Genomic DNA, 13468 nt, shown 5'->3' on the forward strand with positions numbered 1-13468 from the left:
GTATGCATGCGTCATGGACCAGTCTTCTCAGCGGATGCTGGCGGTGTGGGTTTTCTGAGCTCTCCGTCCTCGAAAATGACAGGACCCTTGGGCATCTCGCCAAGAGCCTTTATGGCGTGCTCGTCGAGGGCGGGTTCGTGTTCGAAGTTCCAGTCGAGCTCACCGCCATACACTCTGGGGAGGTCTTTTGCGTGGATCAGCGTGCGAAGGGTTGGGCCCGGGTCCTTACCGAGCACATGGACCTTGCGCTGGGTTCCCTCGTCGAAGCAGCCCTGAAACACGTCATATATACCTCCACAATCAACTTCAGCACATGGTAGTACACACCTTGACCCAGTTCCAGATGGTGGGGAAGAAAGACGGCGAGTTCACGACAGCGATCGTATTGAGCGTCTCGGGGTAGTTGGCGGTCGCGAGCGTAGAGGCCTCCTGTAGGTGCCCCCGGAGGGACCAAATCGCCGAGAGGGTGACGTCCTGGAGATCGATGATGGTCGTCACGGAGGAGACGGGCGTTGGCGCGGTCGCGTGCGGGAGGTGAGTGCACAGCGGGAGGATGAAGCGCGTCATCGTCTCATATAACGCCACTCTATGTGGGAGGTCATGATACACCAGTTCAGCGAACTCTTCATAAGACATACATTCGCTGGTATCGTCGCTCAGGCGGGATGGCGAAGAGCTCGGTCTTGTAGGGTGCGAGCGAGGCGAGTCGGTAGACGTACACGGGAAGGCCGTTCTGGATGCGCGAGCGCGGTCATCTGCACAGGCACGGTCGAAGAGCTAGGGCGGAACGCACCGTGGCACAGACGTACCTTGTCGCGGCGGCCAGTCCAGCGCGGGTAGAAGCGGCGTGCGTCCTCGAACTCGGTGGGGTCGAAGGCGGCGTAGAGAGCGTCGACGGCGTGCTGTGCGCGCCAGGCCTGTGCGTCCTGGAACTGCTTGAGCGCCTTGGGCGGGTCGAAGCGGCGCGCGCGCAGGAAGCGGCTGGAACGACAAGCAGGCGAATGGAACCGGGCGAGATGCAGGCAAATGGAAATGAGATATGTGAGAAATACAGATGTGGTGCAGTGGGGCCGTGCATACATACAGAAGAGTGGGCTCGTCATGCGAAGCATGGCTGTTGCCGCCCTCGGCCAGCGAGGGCGGAGTATAGAGACGCGCATCTTCTAGACTGCGCTTGAATACTGCAAATGCAGCCTGTTGGTCGGGCGAGAGATGGCCCAGATGGCCAGAGAGCACGTCTGGGGCGACGTGAACGGGAGACATGGGTGTGCGAGATGGTGGCTCGGAGTAAAGACCGCGGGAAACAGTAAGCGACGAGATCGGACGCGGGCAGTCCGAGCGGTCGATGTGGGAGAGTGGGTGTTAGAGCGGGTTCCGCGCAGGATGCATGGACGTTGGAGCATCAAACGAGCAAAACGAGCTCGCTCGGATAATGTGGAGGGGAGAATGTGGAGAAAGAGGAGCACGCAAAGCGCGGCTTGGTCGGCAGGTGTTGATTCGACATCCCGCCCACGGATTATCGCTCTCACACTCTCCTTCTCTTCCTCCCCGTCCACCATGCCTTACTCCGCCCCCACCCCCGCTGCAAACAAGGTCACCAAGCTGCGCTCGCTCTCGCCAGAGGTCAGGCCCAAGCCCGCCGCTAAGGCCTCCGTCTCCAAGCCTGTCCCCAAGGACGCCGCTTCTCGGCATGCTACTCCCGCCCCAGCCGCCGTTCCCGTCCCCGTCTCTGCTGTAGCGAGCTCACGCGAGCAGACTCCTGCGGTAGCTGTGGTAGCCAGCCCTGCACCAGAGGAGGAAGAGGTCACACCGCCTGAGCCTGAGATCGACGAGGTGCGCTGATCCGCTCTCCGTCTTGTCCGTCCACTGATCTCGCCGCTGCATGTTGTTCCCTCGCACAGGAGGAAGCCGCGCGGACGATCGATATGGAGACCTTCCACCAGATCCTCGATCTCGACGAGGACGACACCCACGATTTCTCAAAGGGCATGGCGTGGGCCTACTTCTCACAGGCCAATACCACATTTGTCGAGATGGACGAGGCATAGTGCGTCCGTCCCTGTGCCCTCGCCGTGGCCCATCTCTGTCCACACCTCTAATCTCATCTACGCAGCTCAGAGAAAGATCTCGAAAAGCTTTCGTCCCTCGGCCACTTCCTCAAGGGCTCCTCTGCTGCGCTCGGCGTCGCGAAGGTGCAGGCGTCCTGCGAGCAGATCCAGCACTACGGCCAGCTGCGCGACGAGGAAGCGGGCATTGATCTCACCGCCGCCGCCGCGCTTCAGAAGATCGCGCCAATACTCACCCGCGTCAAGGCAGAATACTCCGTTGCAGAGTCGTGGCTCAAGAAGTGGTATGAGGAGCACTGCGGGCCCGAAGAGGAAGAAGACGACGAATCGTGAGTGCCCGACGTTCTCGCACTCGCGCATCCTCGCATGGTCCTGGTGACGCGTGCGCTCACGGCGGAGGCCTCGGGATGAAGCGCGCCGAAGTTGGGAGGAAGGAAGCATTGCAGAAGATGGGCTGCGCATTGTACGCTACACGCTGTTGTATGCAGCGGACTCCCTCGTTCGCGCTAAATTATACTCTCGACACTCGTCGCACATACCATTTCCCTCTACGTCTATATCCTCCGTACCGTTCACATCAAGAGACATCGCAATACATTTGCTGACACCCAACCGTCATTCGCTCGATCGTAAATATGCATCAAGCATTGATCAACGTTGATGCACTGATCAGTGATCAAATCATTTCGGGGCACCGACCCGCTTCAGCTCATTTTCCACGCTCGCACGCCTTCCGCGCCCTCCGCGCCGCCAGCCAGACTCCAGACTTCCCTGGCGAGGGCGCGCTCTTCCTTGTTCATGAACAGCACGACCGTGCTGAACCGCGGGACGCGCGCAAGCCCTAGCATGTATTCCTGCACGCGCACCGCTGTGCTGGGATCCACACCGGACGAGAGGGCGTCGCGGAACACGTGAAGAAGCTCAGCTAGGAGCGATGGTTCGAGCGACGATTGGAATAATGATGGAAGAGCGGACGGCGGGATTTCCTGGGCCGATATGCGCGTATTAGAAGAGAGGTAGTCGATGCATAAGTGTCAGCTCACATTGATCAACGCCCATCGCTCGCTCGATGATTTCCAGCGATCCCATTGCTTCGTCAGATTCAACAGTGTCATCGGAGGCTTGATTGGTGTCACAATGCCGTTCGATTCGGCTGTCGTTATCGCCGCTACGGCTGGAGTAGATGAGGCGGTTGACGTGCTCGCAGAGGGAGGCGCCGCCGCAGGCTTGGTCGGTTGCGTATCCGGGACCGCTTGCGACGTGGAGACATTCGTCACCGGAGACGTAGGCGCTGCAGGTGGTTCGCCTTTCTTCTCACCGAATATCGTATGCTTGCCACCTGGCCTGAAGATTCCACCGCCGACGCCTGCCCGAGTCCCCGTACGCGCCTCCTTTGCCTCCTGAAACGTCTTGGGAGCGGGCTTCGGCGGTGGGGCTGCTGACGCCCTTTTTGCAGAGTCGGCGGAGGAGAGCGGGCGCGATGAGACCGGTGTGAGGAGATCGGCTGAGGAAGAGGTGAAACCTGGCTTGCTAGTGCTGAGCGCAGGCAGTATCGACGGAGATGGCTCGATGATTTCGATCGGGACACGTCTGCGCTTCCGTTTTGGCTGGGCTGAGTACGTGGAGGGTAACGCAGACGTGGAGGCAATTGGAGGAGTTGTCGCGCTAATGTCAATGGGTTGTCTCTGGCTCTGTAAGGCGCCCATTCTCGATCGAAGGAAAGACATAACATACCGGGCGAGATTTGCTCTGTATCTTCAGCGCCTCCTCTACCTTCTTCAATTCAGCTTTGGCGGAGTGGTTTGCAGGATCAAGCACCAGGGCCTTCTGGAAGTCTATGTATATATGCACTTGTCGTAAATGGAATTTCCGTAGATAGAGAGATCAGTATGAACGTACCATCCTGCGCCTCCCGCAGCTTCTGCAGCGCAACTTTCGCCTGTCCACGGCGGAACAACGCCTTGACATTGCGCGCATCGAGTCTCAGCACGGTGGAGCAGTCTCTCTCCGCGTCTTGGTTCCTGCGCCACGATTTACCAGACTTAGCCACTGATGCTGCTCGGAGCAGCGCACAGCTAGGGGCACGCACTTGCCTAGTTTCAGATACGCCGCGGCGCGGTTGAGCGGGAAGGTGGGATCGGACGAGTCCGCGACGATCGCGGCGGAGTAGTGTCCTACGGCTGTGGTGAAGTCGCCCGCTTTGAACGCGGCGTTGCCCTAGAGGCAGGGCCCGTGAGTGTGGATAAGAGAGGTGTTCCAGTATGAGCTGACCTTGTCTTTCTCTGCTTGAGCTTTTGTAGTGGACATGCTTCCGGACGAAGGAGGTCACAATGGCGGTTGTCTCCCACAAAAACCCAATAATTTGCCTCAGGAGATTGTAACAAAAATCGCGAAACGGTTACATTATCTCACTGTCTTTAAGATGGATGGTTTCAAAAATATTCGAAATACGTTTTTCAACTGCTATTCAAGAGATTATGAAAAGGGTTTTAAATTTTTCATGCAGGGTTTTCTAACAATTTCTTTGGACAAATGATTGAAATGATTTTGAAAGCCGCTTTCATCATCTTTTGCCACTCAAGCTAAAGAGATTGAATGAAATGTTTGGGAGTCTTCTCAAGTTCATTTGCCAAGAAATCTGGTTCGGGTTTCTGCATGCACTTTAAAGAGTAAGTTGAAGTTTGGTACTGCATGCCAGGTTACAAGCTGCCAGCACTGGCCCTAAAGTTGGAACATATTACAGGCACTTGTAGCTTGTAGCTTTTACCCCATCAGTTTGTACTCATTATATACTCAGATCACTGTCTACTCTGGGTTTATTGCCTTGCTCTAGGTATGTCCACAATGACTAGCATACTACTAAGCATAGCACCAATGGCTGTAGGCTACCACCAACACAGTGCTAGCTTCCGATGTAAGCAGTAGCATAGTTCTACCACAGTAGTAGCGTTCTAAGCTTCCCAAGCTTATCTGACGGAATCACAGTTGGTGCTGCGTACGAAGATCTTGCAAAGATCGCCGATAAATATATTAATGTCGCTGCAGGGAAGTTGAATGCGGAGTGCCCAGCGAAGGCGATAGGCTCACGGGAGCAACAAGAGCCCATAGTGGCATCGTACATCTTGAATATTCAGATGCTCAACGTAGGAATGCTGTTGAGATAACATCGTGAAATCTGCTTTTTTCTCGCGTCTTTTGGGTGGCGCACTTAGTCATGAAGGTCGCCACAAAATGCTAATGCGCATCAATACGTCGAGGAGTAGCTGCGTCCTCTGCCTCAGCCGCGGTGCACAGTCTGACATCCGTACATATGTCTAGATGGTGAAGACATCCTGTCACGAGGGAGGGATCCATCCGCTATTTCTCGATTAACCGAGTTGACGGCTCCAAATGCACCTTCCGCTGACAATTCTGGAATATAGGCTTGTCATGAACTTCACGGCCGTATTCTCGAGCAATACTAGCAGTTAATACCTTAACATAAATTAGTTGAGTGTCGATGGAATTAAAAAGTGGTTTCAATCTTAGAATGAAAGTAATTGTTTGGAGCATGTCAAGGAAGTCGGAAGTCTGCAGTCTTGGAATCCAAACCATCTCTATTGCTCAGTAGTCTCATATGAGATGTTAGATGAGGGCTTATAGGGTCTGGATAGTTGAGACAAAGGCCTTCGGTCTGAGTCTGCGTAAACAAACCTTCAACGAGAAGGTCTGAGAGACAGCACTGAGTTTGATGCGCACAGTCGAAGGTCTTTGATCAGCAACACACTTTGGCAGCCAAGCGAGCAAGGCCTATGCACGTTTGGTGATATCTGGGATAATGTTCTGGTAAACGAAGGAGGAGGGTCACGGCCCTCAAGAAGAAAGACGCGTGCCACAAACAGCCACAGACGCGAAATGGGCGTTTGTTTGCACTTGTTAAGATCAGAAGCCTCCGCCTTCCTAAAAGCGGGTAGTCTCCACGCTTTCTCGCTGAAAAGCCCATGGCACTTTCCTTTGAGAGTGTATTGCGGCCTTCCTGAAGATTTCAATCTAACACTGTTATCAATACTGTTGCTTTTGAAATAATAAATCTACCGCGCGACATACTGACTGTGGCTCTCGTACAGTGTTTGTCTCGCATTGTGGCGTCAGTTCCCGGATCATGAGCGGCCGCTCGCTTCCCCCCCCCCCCCTAGAAAACGCACCTATCACTTAGCTACAACTTTTTTCCGTAACGCTGACATAATGAGAATTGCGATGTATTAGCTCTGGAGACAAGAATACGCTAGGTACACCCCAATTGCATTACGTCGAAGCGATTTGATCGCTTCCGTCGACGATGACTCCAAACGGCCGCTTCGAGTTCGCCGAAGCCCGTTACAACATTGCCTTCGCTATCCCAGACAGTCTTTGTGAGTGTCTCTGACCCGAGTAATTTCACTCAATGCTAATTACGATCATGAGAGTTGCTGTCATTACTGCTCACCGTATCCTCCCTTTTACGGTAAGCCCAACTTACGTACGAACCAATGAATGAGCATGGAAGTGCTTCGCACATTGCATATGGACATTTTCTATCAGTGAAATTGCATCATAGGAACTGATGGTTATTCTATATAGATGATCTCGAAGCTGCATTGTGATGACCGGCCGGACTGCATTTGTGAGTGTCATGCCTTCCATTGTGGCGTTAAACCGATATATCCAGCTATAAAAACCCATCAGAGCTCGAACATAAATTGACAGCGACATACGTGCAAGGCAAGAAAGAAACCACATTAGTAGAAGGCGAGCAAAATGAAGCTATTCCCGATTGTACATGATCGCCGACGGGTACATACGAGTGTCAGCCTTTCACCCGACTTCCATAGGGCGATTTGTCACGCACTCTTATGCTCGGGCCCTGGGTAATTCGAATGTCCGTTACTTGCTTCGAAGCCAAAAAGGGAGTCTTGCGACCGCATAAAGACTCCCCCAACGCCGTCATGCCCCTTAGTCCTCCCCGCACTCGATATCGTCTCAACCTACCTGCTCTCCATTCATGACTCATTGGCTTGTCGTTCAGCTCGTCGCATCCGCGGTCTTGCTGTTGCTGTGGAAGATATGGCGATCGAAGCACGTCTTGGACAACATTCCTGGCCCTCCGAGGCAGTCCTGGTTACACGGTGAGAGCAGGTCATATATCGGCCTGCTGTCAAGGATCATAACCGTACGTCGGGATTCAGGAAATGTGCTGCAATTTGCCACTCGCCATGCGTCAGATTTCCAGCGGCACGTCGCATTCGCCTACGGATCGGTAGTGAGGCTCCACGGTGTTATGGGCGTGAGTAAATCGGTTTTAATTCATCTTTCTGTGAAACTGACGGAGCAGTTCCTACCAGGCACCCATGTTGTATGTCTCGGACCCGAAGGCTCTGCACACTGTCATCATGAAGGATGAACATATATATCAGGAATCAGACACGTTCATTGTGTGCGTATAAAGAAGTTCGGCATCGTTTCATAGTCTCATGCCTGTGTTCAGGATGAACAACCTTATATTCGGTCCGGGACTATTGAGCAATTTCGGTGAGTATTCGTTGGTGTCCGTCGCGGAATACAATCCCGATGCTGGCGACTCCCAAGGTGAACACCACAGAAAGCAACGGAAAATGTTGAATCCCGTGTTCTCTGTCGCACATATGCGCGGCATGTTGCCTCTTTTCTACCGAGTTGTATACAAGGTACGCGTTGGCATGCTTCGCGTATATGACAGGCCATTTCACACCTGCGGGACAGCTGCGAGATGCCCTCCAGGTCCGAGTGGATGATGGTGCGGAGGAAGTCGACGTCCACAACTGGATGTCACGCGCCGTGCTTGAGACGCTCGGACAGGGCGGTCTCGGCTACTCGTTCGATCCGTTGATGGCAGATCCTAAGGACGATTACGGCGACGCTATCAAGTCGCTCAGGTGCATATCCGTTCTTCCGTGCTAACACCACCGGCAGCTTACCGTTATTATCAGCATGCACACGCAGGCTATACAGATGTGGCAACGCATTGTTCCGTACCTGGTCCATCTAGGTCCTGCACGGCTCCGTGCTTGGCTTTTGGATAGACTGCCGGATCCGGACATCCGTGGCTTCAAGAAGGTGGTCGACACGATGGATAGGAGATCCAGAGAAATTTACCGAGAAAAACAAACCGCTTTCCATCAAGGCGACGAGACGCTCGTACAGCAGATCGGAGAAGGAAAAGACATCATGAGCATTCTGAGTCAGTTTTGGCATTGCTTCAAATAGCTTGCTTGCTAATGTTTACATAGTGAGGGCAAACATGACTGCAAACGAGAACGATGAATTGTCCGAATCGGAGCTCATTGCACAGATGTCGTAAGTCCTCAGCATGCCTCTGTCTGCTGCCCTGCGTGACGATAAACTACGCATGATAGGACAATCATATATGCAGGCGCGGATACGACGTCCAACGCTATAACTCGTATGCTACATCTGCTAGCAGAGAATCCAGACGTGCAAGACAAGGTCCGTGAAGAGGTCCTGGCTGCTGGTGCTGCTAAGGGTATCTCATACGATGGTCTGATCCGCCTACCGTATCTCGATGCCGTAATCCGGGAGAGTTTGCGCCTGTGAGTCGCAAATCGTTTGCACCACTGTTCCATATTGAAACGGGTTATTGGCCAGCTATCCGCCCGCCACGCTCCTCTCACGCGTGTAAGTCACGAGAGCTGTCACCTACATTGTCTGCAGGAATATTGAAGATTATTCCCGCTCCTACTACAGGCCCAACCAAGATGCCATTCTTCCTCTATCGGAACCCATTGTCGGGAAGGATGGCAAGATCATGAGCGAGATACCCATTCCGAAGGGTACAGAGATCATCGTCGGTGTGCTGGGCTCAAACGCTAGCAAGGCTTTGTGGGGCGAGGATTCCCTCGAGTGGAAGCCGCAACGTTGGCTCTCGGGGCCCCCCAAAGGCGTCGCTGATGCTGGCATACCTGGCGCATATTCGCACCTGTACGTCGAATGAGCCTTTGGGATGTGGGCTTTCTATTGACATCGGTCTGTAGGTTGACATTCATGGGAGGAAAACGGGCTTGCATGTGCGTGTCTACCTCTTTCTTGTTTTGAGTTCGTCTCAATCTCGCTCTTCTCGCGTAGCGGCTTCAAGTTTGCAGAAATCGAAATGAGTACGTGTTCTGCGGTTTTCGAATTCTTGTGATGCTGATGTACGCACGCCTACAGAGGTTCTACTGTCGGTCTTGCTTTCGACATTTGTACTCGAACCGACCGGAAAGCCTATTGAATGGAACATGTCGAGTATCTACTATCCGACCGTAGGGAAAGAGAGTAACAAGCCATCTTTGCCGTTGAAGATACGCTTTTACAAGGATGTCACTGCGTAGGTGCTCTGCGTGTGTACCTACAACTTGTAAGGCTAGGCGGATGTATTGAATCCTTATAGAGACCGGTCATGACGGGTCACGTTGCGTCGTAGCGAGTCAGACAACCGGTTCAGTCCTGTAAATATGATGTTGTTTCTTATAGCGAGAGCACTATAATGAATATCTCCAGAGTCCAGAAAGTCCAGAAACTGAGGGCACTTCCCCGGCGAGGAGGCATGAAAATTCCCCGAGCCTTGTGCCACAATGGGCTCAAATTCATGGCAGACCCAGCTCAATGCTGTTCAATAGTGAGAAACATCCATATTTGCAATGTGCCATGCAATACGCGAAGTGATTCAAAGCATGTTGTCTGTAAAAGAAAGCTGAGGGGGCCAACAGGAAGCGAGAAGTCACCGGAGTCGGAGCTCACCGCATGTCGCGGGGTCTAGCGTTCGAGCCCTCAGGCTCTCAATGTGTATGTGCAACCGAAAGTCATCGATCGGCAGATTACGGTTAACGTTCATCGTCGCTGTGATGGAGACGGCCTCAAACGCAGCCCATCATACTGATAATACTATATTACAATCGCTAGCAGACAATTCGTACGTTCAAAATGTTCTTCGTGACTTTGGAAGATCTCGACGGCATGTTCTCGCATTTGTGCGCGAACTAGGACATCCGACGCTGGTACAAAACCATACTGACTCGGCAAGTTGCAGGATGGCTTCAATTGAGGCAAGCGAGTTTGCATGTGAGTGGCACGATCTTCTATCCAAGGGCTTGTGCTGAATCGTTCTCGCCCAAACAACCGCTGTAAATTATCTGAGGACGAAATGAGTCTTATCCCAGGACCGTTGGACAGGCTGACAAATATTCATCTGCAGAACTGCCGTTGTCCGAGTGCTCTGTCAACATTCATAGTCAAATCGATGGGAAACCCCATTGGGTGGAACATATCAAGAGTGTGTTACTCAATCAGTGGGAGAGAGAACAGCGAGCCGTCCTTGCGGCTGAAGGTGCGAACAACACTGCAACATGAAGCCTGGCCACGGTGCTTCACGGAGACATTAGCTACACGGCGATGCGTACATCAGCAAAAAGTGTTTCGCTATGTAGCGCGCACCCAACGCCACATAGCGCCCATAGCTTCGGTAGCACGGTCACTGCTACAAGTGTAGCCCTCAGTAAGCCTATATTGAATATTGATTATATTAATCGTGCGATGTAGTCCTAAGTCGGACCAACTAGGGCGGCTTCATAGTCCATGTACACAACGTTCCCCTCTATTTATTCGGACTCATCACTAGAGTGTCTATGTACAAGGTAACACATGAGAATAAAATCATGGTGTCGAAGGTAGGGGTTTAGTAGAAACTGTTGACTTTCCTGGCCAGCTCGCTGCGCGGCCAGGAGTTCGGGAGTCGCCCGCTCTCTAGAAGATGGCTCCACGGGGCCAAACCGATGGCCCGTCCCATTGTAGCCGCGCCCTATTATATACACGCGCGCTACTACTCTCCCACGCCGGTGGCGCAGGTCGCACCGGGCCTCTCGCATCTGCGCTCCGTGCCCAGATTCCAACAGAAACTTCTTTGCCCTCTCAAGAACATTGTCAGAGCTCCATTGACGGTCCATTTCAGAGCCCCAGACTGGAATCAAGTGACAAGTACGTACAATTTCTGTAATGGGAATCATGGCAGCATACCTGTAGTGTTGCCGCATTGAGTGTGATATTATATACATACCAGTCACTGTATCCTTTGCATGAAAAGGAGTAAACCATTCGACGTAAGCCAGCGGGGACGTTATCAACCCATCTGGTGGGTTTCCATGTCATAAGCGGCCTGGAAGCTCAAAGATCGCACGCACTCTGGCAGCACGTAGGTCTAATCAATTATCGATTCATTGTTAGTGTGACAGTAGAGTTTATAATGTGTTTATTGTTGACTTTCCCAGCCAGCCTGCTGCGCAGCCAGGAGTTTGGGAGTCGCCCGCTCTCTAGAAGGTGGCTCCACGGGGCCAAACCGATGGCCCGTCCCATTGTAGCCGCACCCTATTATATACATGTGCGCTACTACTCTCCCACGCCAGTGGCGCAGGTTGCACCGGGGCCTCTCACATCTGTGCTCCATGCCCAGATTCCAACATTTATTACATACTGCGAAGAGGGTGACCATCATTGAGCTGCTGACTGGAACCATTGGCAGTCTGCCCAACAAGAACTGTCGAAAAATGCTCAGCGACTTCGGTTTTGAGTCCCTGAGCCGGCTATATCAGCTTGGCAGTAATTGTGTCATAAAATTCGCACCTACTGACTTGTCGTAATTGTGGCAACCTGCACTTAAACTGCCTGTAAACTGAAAACTGGGTAGAATCATCGAAGGGTCACAATTTAGGAATTGGGGTCTCAGGCTTGGAGGTCGCAAGCTGGCACAGAAATTGATCAATATAATATCCTAAAAATGCAACCCTGAAGTCGTGCTCAAGTGTCGAAACTGATACACTTGGAAAGGTGGGATGTTTAGCAGTCAAGCAGGGTGCCGCCTTGTCAAAAATATCTTGAAGCAGAGGCTCTAGTCCATCCTCCTCTGGCTCTGGCAGATTAGGATCATCCGTGTCATGAGCATTGGAAGCAGAGTCGATCATGGAGAGGTAAGCAGGTGTGATTGGAATGCCAGCATCCTTGGCCTTTGCCCATTGCTGGAAGGAGTCAAATCGCAAAGTTGCTTCTTGGCGGTCAAGCCACTTGCACATTTGCGTAGTGTAATTCGCATTTTTATTACTTGCACCATATGCCACCTTTGCGAAATCGATATGCAGCCTTTCGGAGCCTTCAGTACTATAGCCATCTGCAGTACCCTTTAATCTGATTGATTGGGGATAATGTTCGACAGCATGAAACTTCGGAATATTGAAATTGGCGCATGCACCTAGTGTTGACTTTCCTGGCCAGCCCACTGTGCAGCCAGGAGTTCGAGAGTTGCCCGCTCTCTAGAAGATGGCTTTACAGGGCCAAACTGATGGCTTGTCTCATTGTAGCTGTGCCCTATTATATACATGTGCACTACTACTCTCCCACGCTGGTGGTGCAGGTCGCACCGGGGCCTCTCGCATCTGTGCTCCGCACCCAGATTTCAACACCTAGCTGCACAAAAACATCCTTATTGTGATGAAATTCTTGCCATGCTTCCGTTAATAGAGTAAGCGACTCTTCAGAATGGATCTCGAAATGAGCATAATAGATGAAGTCAAGCACTGCGCGTACAGCACTGAGAACCTGGATGTCTTTTGTGCTGCCTGAGATTGCACCTAGGAATATTTTCTCCATATTTTTGTATTCGACTCCAGTCCATTGCATCACCAATGATATACCCTTCTTGAAATGCTTCAGATTGCCCTGCTTTGGCATTGATCTAAAGCATCGGTCAACTTCAGGTGCACCTCCCTTCATGCATTGTGTTGCCCAGTTGACGAGATGATCTTTAAATACACCTTTGTGTAATTGATGAAGAATATTCAGTGTTATGCACCTGAAAATATTGCAAAATGGAAGGTCGAGCCAAAAAGGTGTAATGGTGTGTAACCCCAGCTGATTGAACTCTGGCGGCTTTGCACCTTGGGCAGCTCTTCACAGTATCATAGAGATGTGTTCTGGATCCTTGAGCAGTGAGTGCAGTGGCTCCCCTCATCGATTGGGCTGAATGTTGCATGTTGGACAATAGTTTTCTTGGCAGGATGTTACGAGCATTGTTCTGGATGGTCGGCAATATACGCAGCAAGAATCGGAAAGACCTTCTGTATGAATCCATCTGTGCAATCCATCTCTACTCCATTATTCCCAGCTTCAATGAGTGATAGAAGGATGGATGCCATGCAAGCATGAAATAGCCGATATCCTTCCACTTGCCGGCATGATTTGGAGAAGCATTCGAGCTCAGAGACAGGGATGTGTCACGGTTTTACCTGACGAAGTCATTATAGGAACAAATGCTATTAAGGAGCATATCATTTTTTCATCATTTCTCGTCGCACAAGAAGTCACGT

At 51.9% G+C, this 13468-nt stretch overlaps 7 protein-coding genes across 7 annotated transcripts in view; 2 read left to right on the top strand and 5 right to left on the bottom strand.

Annotated features, from left to right (window-relative positions):
* Positions 1–11: 11 nt before the first annotated feature.
* LAESUDRAFT_641742 (CRAL/TRIO domain-containing protein) lies at positions 12–1263 on the bottom strand (the record flags this gene model as incomplete). Its single annotated transcript, XM_040903688.1, has 5 exons — positions 12–272; positions 328–586; positions 639–733; positions 810–981; positions 1085–1263. 5 exons carry the CDS (start codon positions 1261–1263, stop codon positions 12–14), a joined length of 966 nt encoding a protein of 321 aa, XP_040769413.1.
* A 578-nt stretch (positions 1264–1841) lies between these two features.
* On the top strand, positions 1842–2399 carry LAESUDRAFT_641234 (histidine phosphotransferase; the record flags this gene model as incomplete). Its single annotated transcript, XM_040903649.1, has 2 exons — positions 1842–2047; positions 2114–2399. Coding segments are annotated over 2 exons (492 nt in total), but the record flags the coding sequence as incomplete, so codon positions are not given.
* Positions 2400–2770: 371 nt separating this feature from the next.
* LAESUDRAFT_641220 (TPR-like protein) lies at positions 2771–4373 on the bottom strand (the record flags this gene model as incomplete). Its single annotated transcript, XM_040903648.1, has 5 exons — positions 2771–3052; positions 3110–3219; positions 3966–4087; positions 4156–4283; positions 4338–4373. The coding sequence occupies 5 exons, from the start codon at positions 4371–4373 to the stop codon at positions 2771–2773; spliced, it is 678 nt and encodes a 225-aa protein (XP_040769415.1).
* A 2294-nt stretch (positions 4374–6667) lies between these two features.
* LAESUDRAFT_690722 (cytochrome P450) lies at positions 6668–9624 on the top strand. The gene is made up of 15 exons (XM_040906070.1): positions 6668–6708; positions 6754–7210; positions 7271–7368; positions 7427–7518; positions 7570–7613; positions 7671–7768; positions 7824–7996; positions 8051–8301; positions 8351–8417; positions 8477–8671; positions 8727–8756; positions 8826–9059; positions 9113–9145; positions 9204–9232; positions 9288–9624. The coding sequence occupies exons 2-15, from the start codon at positions 7087–7089 to the stop codon at positions 9446–9448; spliced, it is 1629 nt and encodes a 542-aa protein (XP_040769416.1). The 5' UTR covers positions 6668–6708; positions 6754–7086; the 3' UTR covers positions 9449–9624.
* A 1435-nt stretch (positions 9625–11059) lies between these two features.
* On the bottom strand, positions 11060–11224 carry LAESUDRAFT_609333 (uncharacterized protein; the record flags this gene model as incomplete). Its single annotated transcript, XM_040903149.1, has 1 exon — positions 11060–11224. A coding segment is annotated over one exon (165 nt), but the record flags the coding sequence as incomplete, so codon positions are not given.
* A 585-nt stretch (positions 11225–11809) lies between these two features.
* On the bottom strand, positions 11810–13040 carry LAESUDRAFT_640854 (uncharacterized protein; the record flags this gene model as incomplete). The annotated part of the gene is made up of 2 exons (XM_040903629.1): positions 11810–12354; positions 12566–13040. Coding segments are annotated over 2 exons (1020 nt in total), but the record flags the coding sequence as incomplete, so codon positions are not given.
* A 69-nt stretch (positions 13041–13109) lies between these two features.
* Positions 13110–13468, bottom strand: part of LAESUDRAFT_733757 (uncharacterized protein) — a gene marked incomplete at both ends in the record, with an annotated part of 10640 nt that continues 10281 nt past the window's right edge. Inside the window, 2 exons of the mRNA XM_040910444.1 lie at positions 13110–13176; positions 13197–13326. Coding sequence (XP_040769419.1) covers positions 13110–13176; positions 13197–13326 — 197 coding nt within the window. The remainder of the gene's footprint in view (positions 13177–13196; positions 13327–13468) is intronic.

This window comes from Laetiporus sulphureus (genome assembly GCF_001632365.1).
Source record: "Laetiporus sulphureus 93-53 unplaced genomic scaffold LAESUscaffold_2, whole genome shotgun sequence".
Lineage (NCBI taxonomy): Eukaryota > Fungi > Basidiomycota > Agaricomycetes > Polyporales > Laetiporaceae > Laetiporus > Laetiporus sulphureus.

Coding starts and splice junctions, on each gene's coding strand:
- LAESUDRAFT_690722 (XM_040906070.1), top strand. CDS start 7,087: ATGACTCATTGGCTTGTCGTTCAGCTCGTCGCATCCGCGGTCTTGCTG. Junction 7,369..7,426: donor GGCTCCACGGTGTTATGGGC/GTGAGTAAATCG, acceptor AGTTCCTACCAG/GCACCCATGTTGTATGTCTC. Junction 8,418..8,476: donor GAGCTCATTGCACAGATGTC/GTAAGTCCTCAG, acceptor TACGCATGATAG/GACAATCATATATGCAGGCG.